Genomic DNA, 10,893 nt, shown 5'->3' with positions numbered 1-10,893 from the left:
GATAAATTATTATTATTTTAATTATGGAGCATAACAGCTAAAATAACAATAGCTATATTATTAAATAAAATAGCTATACATAATACTAAATGTCTATATTATGATCCTTTCTTTTAATTAATTGCTGACTGCGCCTGTCCCTTACATTTATTTTGAAAGAAATGACAGGAAGTGTCTACTTCGATGTCGTGTCTAACGGTCTAACTTGACGTTTTACCTTGATGCAGTTCTTCGATGTGACCACTGGAGGGCAGTAAACAGTCACGATTTTTAATGGAATCGTGTCAATATCATAGACTGTTCTATGGTCAATACTAGACCATCAAAGCAGACATGATAGATGATGAACTTCAGACCAAGAATTATTATTAAAAAACGTTTTATTAATAGTTTTTAATAATATAAATGGTACTGTTATTTTGTAATAATCACACTAATATTGATGTGTACTTATTAAATAAAGTGAATGATTATACTTTGTACACCGATTCAATGGTGGTGCAGTTCTTCACTGGGTACCAACACTCGTGGCTAAACCTAAACACACACACGCTTCCTAACCACACTCCATACAAGCTGGCGGTAATCTGGCGGTATTTGCCCATGTATGCGTTAATAGTTTACCAGTGTATTTACCATCAGCCAATAGAGAGCCTCAAAGAAGAAGGCAAGAAGATGTTCCGTAATGCGCCTGCGCCAGCTACGTAATTTGTTATTGTCACGTGACAGCTGATCCAACGCTATGTGTCACTTTTGCCTGACCATGGGAGTAACTCGCTAGTATGGAAATGATGAAATATTAAGAAACACTCTGCTGACGTGTGACTAAGATGTAGCTGTACAAGTCAATTTGAATCCGCATGTGAGCGTTAAATCATTTAAAGCGGATTCGATAGAACTGTTACTTACGGGGTTAAAACACCCATCTAGCTAGCTAGGCTAATGTTATAGTAAGCCTTAGCATTAGCATTAGCCAAAGCCTCACTGAGGAAGAGGTGCGCAAACTTCCCGACAACCGACTGAACTCGCAGTAAGTTTGCTGCGGATAAATCTGTCTGTGATGGGATTAGATTCGTTATTATCAACTGTTGATGTTTTTGCTCAGAACAACACACTTTTTGTTGGATTGACTGTCGATCTTATTCCCAGCATTTTGCTCTGAAGCTAGTGAGCTTTAGTTTATCAAAACTCCACAGAATAGACTTTCTAATCTTCGTGCCTTCCTGAGACCCAAATATAAAGAAAAAGCCACCTCGAAGTTTGGGGTCACATAATATCTGAGTTTAATCATACTTTGGAAAGTCCCTGTAAAACTGCATGCAAGTGTTGTACAGCTCGATGTTAATATGTGACTTTATCTGAACAGCACACCTCTGAGACCGATTGATGTAATCTAGTCTAGAGAGAAATCCTGAAGCTGCTCCACAGACAGTAAACATTAGAACAGTTAGGACACTTTAGTAGCCACGGTGCCTTTACTGCCAGAATGCACATGTGTAAAACAAGGGAAGGCAGAAGCTCTACTTGTTGCCTTTAAAATAAATCTCTTTAAAAAATCCTCTTGGGTGCTACTAGCCAGGAGCAAAAGTCTATGAAATTCTATATATATAATATATAAGCCAAGAAGAAGAAACCACAAAATACAGTTTGAACTCAAAACAAATGGCGTTTAAAGGCCCTGAACACCCACACAGGTGTTCTGTGTGGGTGTGGCTAGACTGAGTGATTGACATCTTCCTGAGTCCACTATTAGTGTTGTTGCCCCTGTTATGGCGGGACAAATGACACCTTTGTCATCCTTATTGGTAGAAAGACTTTGTGACCTAATAGTGCTGCGTTCCAGACACAATTTTTAGCCCGTAAGATACGACTTCAAGTCACGACTCTCAACTTGGTAGCGTTCCAGGCAGTCATCACAAACCCTTCTAGCTAGCAGCTACCTAACGTTGACGTTAGCTAGCACTAGCTAGCGCTAGCTGATACTAGCGATTTCTAGTCGGCGACATATTTTGGGCTTCATTTAATAAACATAACCTGTAGTAGTACACAATCGTATGTGTATTGTTTTGATTACAATGTGTGGAATTACTTTACATTGCCTATTTATGTCTATTTATTTCTATTTCTCACCATTAATCACCTGTGTCTGTACAGCATCAACAGGGGTCGACATTGTTGTTTATGTGTGTGTGACGTCAACAACTAACTGTAACTGGGTACTCACCAAGGGGGTAAGCTTCTCCTCACAACGCGTACCTCCTATGGCGCCATTTTGATGCTAACAAGCACTCATCCCCCGTTAGCATCCCATTGACTGTCATTCATTTTTTAAAAAATCCTCTTGGGTGCTACTAGCCAGGAGCAAAAAGTCTATGAAATTCTATATATATATATATATAAAGCCGAAGAAGAAACCACAAAATACAGTTTGAACTCAAAACAAATGGCGTTTAAAGGCCCTGAACACCCACACAGGTGTTCTGTGTGGGTGTGGCTAGACTGAGTGATTGACATCTTCCTGAGTCCACTATTAGTGTTGTTGCCCCTGTTATGGCGGGACAAATGACACCTTTGTCATCCTTATTGGTAGAAAGACTTTGTGACCTAATAGTGCTGCGTTCCAGACACAATTTTTTAGCCCGTAAGATACGACTTCAAGTCACGACTCTCAACTTGGTAGCGTTCCAGGCAGTCATCACAAACCCTTCTAGCTAGCAGCTACCTAACGTTGACGTTAGCTAGCACTAGCTAGCGCTAGCTGATACTAGCGATTTCTAGTCGGCGACATATTTTGGGCTTCATTTAATAAACATAACCTGTAGTAGTACACAATCGTATGTGTATTGTTTTGATTACAATGTGTGGAATTACTTTACATTGCCTATTTATGTCTATTTATTTCTATTTCTCACCATTAATCACCTGTGTCTGTACAGCATCAACAGGGGTCGACATTGTTGTTTATGTGTGTGTGACGTCAACAACTAACTGTAACTGGGTACTCACCAAGGGGGTAAGCTTCTCCTCACAACGCGTACCTCCTATGGCGCCATTTTGATGCTAACAAGCACTCATCCCCCGTTAGCATCCCATTGACTGTCATTCATTTTGGCGCCACTTTGACAGCGAATAACTTTACATCTGAAGCGTTTAAAGACTTTATTTGTCCATTGTTTATTTCTAAAGAAACACGACAAAGTATAAAAGGCTCCATTACCTTGTATCTCACATTATGGCTCCGTAGTAGACATTTTTGTAAAAATAGGCTAACGATTGTGTCATAACCACGTGACTTACTGTCTCATAGTAGAGGAATTACTGTATAGTACAGGAGAAGCTCGCAGGCAGTTTGGACTTACATTAGCTGTTTAAGTTTAATTACTAATGTTAACTAGCATTTTAGTTAGCAATTAGTAGCCTGTGTCCATGTTATCTCCTTATATATACCTACGCTCTCTGTCTCTGCAATAGACTTTCAAACAGGTTGCTCACGTAACATTTACGTTACCTTCTAATGGCCTTCACTGGTCTCCGTCCAGAGCAACGGGATCTGTTGGTCCATTCTTATATACTGTCTATGGTACTCACCCAGTAAGAGCGTGCACCCCATGTTGGCTGAGTCCTGCAGCAGCGCGGGTTCGAATCTGACCTGCTGCCCTTTGCTGCGTCTCATCCCCCATCTCTCTCCCCCTTTCATGTCTATCCACTGTCACTACATAATAAAGGGAAAAGCCCCAAAAATCTGGTACGAGTTCACGGATAGTAAGTTACGGGTTTGACTGCTGTTCCAGGGCACTTTCACGGGTAGAAGGTTGTGAAAACACGGGTTACGGGTTGCCTGGAACGCAGCATGAGTTCCCATCAAAGCTCCGGCCCACCTTCAACCTGACAAGAGTCTAATCAGCCAGAATAACTGAGAACACCTGTGTGGTGCAGAGGCTTAAAGATGCTTTTTAAAGATTTGCCCTGATTTGTGTTCTCTGAGTTGTTGCAACAACAGCAAAAGCACAACCGCCTTCAGTTTTCAGCCTTAACCTTGGAGCACCCAGAAATCTGTTGATCAGAGGCCACAACAACTGTCTCTTGTTTCACAATCTTCAATTTTTTTGGTGAAGCAGAAATGACTCCAATAATCTCACCAATAATTCTCTTCCCAGGCTCTTTTCAGGATGCGGAACCGACAGAGGGGATCCCATCTGGGCCTGATGCTCCTGGCCTCCCAGCTGTTCCAGATGGGTCTGGACAACATCCCCCCAGTCACCCTGGCTGTCCTGGGACTCAACGTGTACCTTTACCTGTTCCCTGCAGCTCCACTGATGCAGGTAATGCACCAATACAGCACTAATAATAGAGACACCGTGTATTATTTACACAATTTTCCGCTTCCAACTATTCCTGTAACAATTATTACATAATTGTCTAACCGCAATTAATTGCTAACATTAGCTAAGGTGACTGTTCATGGTAGTTCTTGATTTTGTTTAGATGTGCCAAATTGTAATTTTATAAGTGATTATTGATCGGACTATATGTAATATATATTTTTTAATTTTTTTTTTTAATTTAAATTGTTAGTTGTTGGAACTTGACCCTATAAACGTTCATAGCAACACAAATGACAAGGGCCCCTTGTCAGTTAGAAAAAAAAAAGTAAAATAAAGAGGCGTGGTTTACTTCACGGGCTGTGTATTTGTGTCATAATATTATCTTAATTTTTATTGTCATCGCAATCAACTGGCGCCATAAACACATCGCGAAAGGCACTCAGAGATTGTTTGTGTCAGTTGAAATAAAATATCAGTCGAAAACTGCACTTTAAAATGTAACTGTCTTTCTTTTTTTATAGTCATGCCTTTTTTCTTCAATTCAATGTTCAATTTGTTCAATAAAATAATATTGTTAAAGGGTGCCTGGGTAGCTCACCTGGTAGAGCGGGCGGCTATATATATAGAGGTTTACTCCTCGATCCAGCGGCCGGGGGTTCGACTCCGACCTGCGTCCCTTTGCTGCATGTCATTCCCCCTCTCTCTCCCCTTTCAAGTCTAAGAGGTCCTATACAAATAAAGGCCTAAAAAATGCCCCCCAAACATTTATATAATCTTTAAAATAATGTTGTTCCATTTGTTTTAAATTCAACAAGCAGTGTGTTGTATTTTAGCAGAAATAGTGAAAGCAGCACAACTGAGTACACTTTAATGTCTGTTTTTTTTTTTTATCGCAAGTAGTATCGTTATCGTGATATCGCATATTTTCCTCATACTGTGCAGCCCTACTTCCAACGTATTTAACGCGACAATTTGCTGCTTATCTTTGGTTTATATCCTAGTAAATCTGATACTTTTACCAGTCAAAATAAAATGATACATGTTTTTCTTACAGTCACAATTGCAGAGATGACAAACACCATTTCCTTGTACTGTATAAAGTAGATATTATTAGTACTAAAATGAATACTACTGTCTATCCCATCCTTAGGCCTGTGTGAGTGTCCAGCAGGCATACTGGTTTAAAGACTGGCGCCGCCTTCTGCTGTCCCCGCTGCACCATGCGGATGATTGGCATCTCTACTTCAACATGGTGTCCTTCCTCTGGAAAGGTACCAAGCTGGAGCGCCGGCTGGGCGGCCCCTGGTTCCTCTACCTGCTGTCAGTCTTCTCTCTGCTCACCGGAGTGGTCTATCTGCTGTTGGAGGCAGTTTTAACAGAGCTCACCCAGGACCAGTCTTACAGCATGGCCTGTGCTGTTGGCTTCTCAGGTACAGTACAGACTAGTCTATATCGACGGCGTTCCATTTCCAGGATTGTTCAGGTGGCGCCGGATATTCCACCGTACGTCCGTTACCTTCCGCTTCCTTTGTGTTGGCATTCTAAACTCTGGTGGATTTCTGAGGACTATGGTTAACTGCTCCTCAGATCTCTGCAGGGTAAATCCAGACAGCTAGCTAGACTATCTGTCCAATTTCCAGTTTTCTGTTGCACGACCAAAGCAACCTTTGAACGTACACGTTCCACCTAGGGCTGCACAATATTAGGAAAATATCTAATTGCGATTATTTTGACTGATTTTGCGATATGATTCACGATATTGGAGAGAATGATCATTTTTGTATCATTATTCTCATTTTCATTGAAAAATATATTTAAAAAAAGATTTGTAGTGCGATTTTAATTTTTTTTAATTTTTATTTTTTTTGCATGGATCTGTACCAAACAAAGATTTTTTTTCCTTAGTCTGTAGGATACAATTTGTAGGCCGGGATATGTCTGCAGCACCACAATACTTATATTTAGAGCTGGGCAATAGATCGATATTATATCGATATCGTGATATGAGACTAGATATCGTCTTAGATTTTGGATATCGTAATATCGTGATATGACATAAGTGTTGCCTTTTCCTGGTTTTATAGACTGCATTACAGTAAAGTGATGTCATTTTCTGAACTTACCAGACTGTTGTAACTGTTCTATTATTTGCCTTTACCCACTTAGTCATTATACCTACATTACTGATTATTATCAAAACTCTCATTGTGTAAATATTTTGTGAAACCACCAATTGTCAACCCTACAATATCGTCGCAGTATCGATATCGAGGTATTTGGTAAAAAATATTGTGATATTTGATTTTCTCCATATCGCCCAGCCCTAGTTATATTAGATATTTTGCCTTCAACAAATATTGCGCCCCCCTGCGATTTGGATATTGCACTAGTCCATATTGCGATTTCGATAAAATTGCGATTAATTGTGCAGCCTTAGTTCCACCAAAACAAGTTCCTTCCCGAGGCTCTTTTGCAGCGGCACCGCGGCTAAGACAATTGTGATTGTTTCAAAGAAATGCCATTAAACCAGAGCACGTTTTTCTCCCATCCCGGAATACTGTGTTGACTAGCCAGACCCTCCTCCGCAGGGCTGTGGAGGAGGGTCTGGCAATGTGAGACTAAGTACAGACTAATCCAGGAAAGATGTACAGTATCATTTGTATAAAAGATGTACTTTTTTTTGTCTGCTGACACCACATGGAACATTTTGAAAAAAATACCCCTTTTCATAAAAGTAAAGTCACTAGGAACTGTGTTAACCCGGGAAGACTCTAATACAGGACAACATTTTCCAAAAAATATATGACAAATGTGTAGGTTATTGATAGAAAATAATGGGTAACAAGCTCATTTAGCAATAGTTTTCTTTCACGGTGGTGTTTAATGACTTTGTTTCTTTTCGTTTTGTTATGCATCCATGCTTCCGTGTATTTTTTTTAACATTTGTATTGCTTATTCCGCTTTTTCTTCTGTGAAGGTGTAGCAAAGCGATAATACATTGCATTATATCAACTAATATGTCGTATTTCCTCACACCATACGACCGGCTGCTGCAGTCCCCCGATGGTGACATTTCAATCATTGTTAACATGACTGTGTTTCTAGGTGTCCTGTTCGCTCTGAAGGTGCTCAGTAACCATTACCACCCTGGAGGTGTCACCTATGTGATGGGGTTCCCTGTGTCTAATCGCTATGTTAGCTGGGTGGAGCTAGTGCTGATCCACATGACATCACCTGGGTGAGTTACCAATCAGAAATCTGTACAACAAATTCCGCGTTCAGCCCCGACAAAACATAGAAAATCGTGTATTTAAACCCAAGCGGTGGCGTATTGAACACCCTGTTGTGTTACACAAGCTCGCTGCCTTCTTAATATGGCGGAGTTCATACACGTCGCTGCTGATTGGGTAGCACCTCTGACACACCCACCAAATGAGAGAAAAACGTACCTCAAAGCCCGTTGCACGTTTTCACAAAGTTTCGAGGAAACGTGTCCGCAGAATCTCAGTTCTCTTAAATTGCATCCCCAGTTCCTCCTGTTGCTTGAGAGACGGGAGGAAATCGTGCGAGGAGAGAGGAAACGAGGAAATGTGTTTTTAGATGGATGAGACGTCCTTTCTTCTGAAACGTAATTTGAATTTGTCAGCTGTATGGCCGAAGTTAGCAACGGCTTCCGGGAAGGCTGCTGTCGTGAAACCTCGCTCATAGCTCCTCAGAGATCCCTCCTCGCTCCTTGGGGCAGGAATAAGAGCTTTGAGACAGAACAACTTTCAGTTCAACCGAGAACCGAGGAGCTATCAAATAAGAGAACTGAGATTCGTCGTTCAACCCAGAAACCGTAGCAAAACAGTGCACAACATTTTCAGATTGAAAAAAAGGATTCATTCGCCGGATATACTGAAGCGATTCCAGTGCTACAACACTCTTGGTGCTTGTAGCACTAGCACTGCCATTGTTTGCTTCTGTTTTGACCATGCTTAAAAGACAAGTTCACACATGTTGAAGTAGAGCTCTATATAGAGTAAAATAAAGTCAAAAGTATGTAGCACTCTGTTAGACACAGTTGTTATTTGGTAAAGTTGTTACTGTTACATGTCGCACATGCTATGAATGAAAGTGTCCACCAGATGGCAGCGTTTCATTAGTTAGGCCTTTACCTGTGCTCTGCTTCTTCAGGACTTCTTTGATTGGTCACCTGGCAGGTATCCTGGTGGGTCTGCTCTACACTGCTGGACCACTGAAGGCCGTCATGAAGAAATGTGCAGGTCTGAATTGATGTGCGCGTGTTGCTTTTTTTGAGGCCTTGTTTATACTTGACTGCGTTTCTATAACCTTAGGCCCTTGTAATCTGTTAAAAAGCCCACTGTATGATTTTGAAAAAGTCTAAAGATGCAGGTTTCACTGAAAAATGATTGCTCCTCAAGCCTTAAAGTAATATTTAGATGTGATTTAGGTCATATAGCCTCATGGCAGCCCTCATTTTCAGCATCTGTCAATGCAGGTTTAGTGACAACGCGTGGGTAAATGATAAAACAATTCACTGGCGATAGTTTTGAGTCCATGTGCAGATCTGTGTGTCTCACTATTAATCCATCCATCCATCAAAATGCTTGTTTGTTTGTCTATATTTTCACCAGGGTTTGTGACATCGAACAGATATAACTCCCAGCCCAGTGCGTACTACAGCTCTTCAGGCTATCCAGGTACCAAAGCATTCAAGAAAGGTTCTTGTATATACATAAGCTTTTACAGCATTTGAAGTTGTTTAACTGCAACACATGACTTGGATTGTATCATACCGGGTAAAATTAAATGGAATGATGACGGCAGGGGAATGTACAGTATTGTCCTGATGAGAGAGATTGCTAGAAAAACTTCAGACTACACACATTGTGGAACACCAGCTGAATCCTTTAGAGGCCAGAGTACACCGCCTGGCTCTTTTAGGAAATATATAGTTTAATAAAAACTATATATAGGTGACCTGTTTTTAAAGATTAACATATTCTGTAGGAACCAACAGAGTGCCAGAGACAGGATAGGGAGGTCGAAAAGTATTGAGAGGCTGACTCACACAGTGTTGACACACATATATATACATATACATACATACATATACATATATATATGTATGTGTATATATATATATGTATATATATATATATATATATATATATATATATATATATATATATATATGTATGTGTGTAGAAAGTGTCAGCTACTGTGCCGTTACAATCATTCCCTGGCTGCAATGATGGTGCAGAGACTCACAGAGCACAGTTGCGAAATAGCCGGAAATGCTGAAAATCAGAGCAGACTGAACTTTTTCAGGAGTGGGGTTTAAAGAGACAGGCGCTAAAAACTTTATATACTCTCTCTCTCTCTCTCTCTCTCTCTCTCTCTCTCTCTCTCTATATATATATATATATATATATATATATATATATATATATATATATATATATATATATATATATATATAACATTAAAGCATGTAAATATGTTCTAGTAGAAACCAAAAATACATGTATGAACATGAAAATGAGCATGATGTGGGACCTTTAAATTAAAATGGTTATGCCATGTGTGGGTGCGTGTCTGCAGGCTACAGTGGCACTATTGGAGGAAGCTCAGGAAACCATCAGTATCCACCAGATTACACAACAAATTATGGATCATCTTATACAGGTGGACTTACGGAGCAAGAGCAGTTAGAGGCGGCCATCAGAAACAGTCTGAATGACAGAGGTAAAGGAAGAAGTTATTGGGGGTGGGGAGGGGGGGGTCGAAATGTTTAAATTCTATAACATTTTCCAATTAACAGCCAATCTAGATAAGAGTCAACTAAAGTGTATAAAATACAATGTTTTGTTTTGTAGGCCGAACCAGCCCGAGTGGAGCTCCTCCTTCCTAGGGTTTCCATCTCTCGGAGGAGGCGAGAGCGGAGGACATCCGGTTAAGGAGGCTGAGGAGGTTTGACAGCTGAAGAAAAAGGTGTAGGTGACAAGACGGAAGAGGAGTTCCCTCCTGAAGCCTGGTCCAAACTCTGCTTCCCAGGCTGAGGAAGAGCACCCTGAATGAGAAGGTCCAACCACTCAGATTGACACTTTTAACAGCTCTTTACCTGTGTGGTCCTTTGTGCCTCTTTACATGAGTCTTTACCAAAAAAGAGTTAATGTTAGCTATGGAAAGCTACTTTAATGTGTGTGTGTGTGTGTGTGTGTGTGTATGTATGTGTGTATATATATATATATATGTGTATGTATGATATGTATATATATATATATATATATATATATATATATATAAGTGATGGTTCGCAGTAGTTTCACCCTAGGCTGCTTTGCACCTTGACCTCAAGCCAAACAACCCCCCATAAGCTTTTTTCCGTTGGTCGAGTCAGCTGGTTAGCTTAGTGCAGGCGCTAATGGATCCACGTTTGTATCTCGTAAATTACCCCACTAATAATGCCCGGAATGACACCAAACTTATACAGTAGTACAAATAGTTTCTGTACTTATAAAACGAGGCATTAGAACATTTGTAACTACACCAGAAATATATT

General features: G+C 40.3%; 1 protein-coding gene across 2 annotated transcripts; it reads left to right on the top strand.

Moving 5' to 3' along the window:
- Nucleotides 1–725: 725 nt before the first annotated feature.
- Nucleotides 726–10,577, top strand: rhbdd1 (rhomboid domain containing 1). Of its 2 annotated transcripts, XM_078246961.1 has the most exons (8): nt 726–1,030; nt 4,158–4,322; nt 5,476–5,755; nt 7,431–7,563; nt 8,502–8,590; nt 8,963–9,028; nt 9,933–10,076; nt 10,208–10,577. In XM_078246961.1, exons 2-8 carry the CDS (start codon nt 4,170–4,172, stop codon nt 10,240–10,242), a joined length of 900 nt encoding a protein of 299 aa, XP_078103087.1. In that variant the 5' UTR covers nt 726–1,030; nt 4,158–4,169; the 3' UTR covers nt 10,243–10,577. The 2 variants fall into 2 exon arrangements, with proteins under 2 accessions (XP_078103087.1, XP_078103088.1); XM_078246962.1 differs by lacking the exon at nt 9,933–10,076.
- Nucleotides 10,578–10,893: the final 316 nt, after the last annotated feature.

Source organism: Sander vitreus, chromosome 3 (assembly GCF_031162955.1).
Source record: "Sander vitreus isolate 19-12246 chromosome 3, sanVit1, whole genome shotgun sequence".
NCBI lineage: Eukaryota > Metazoa > Chordata > Actinopteri > Perciformes > Percidae > Sander > Sander vitreus.
Note: the sequence above shows the minus strand (reverse complement) of the source record. Positions and strands in the feature narration are given on the sequence as shown.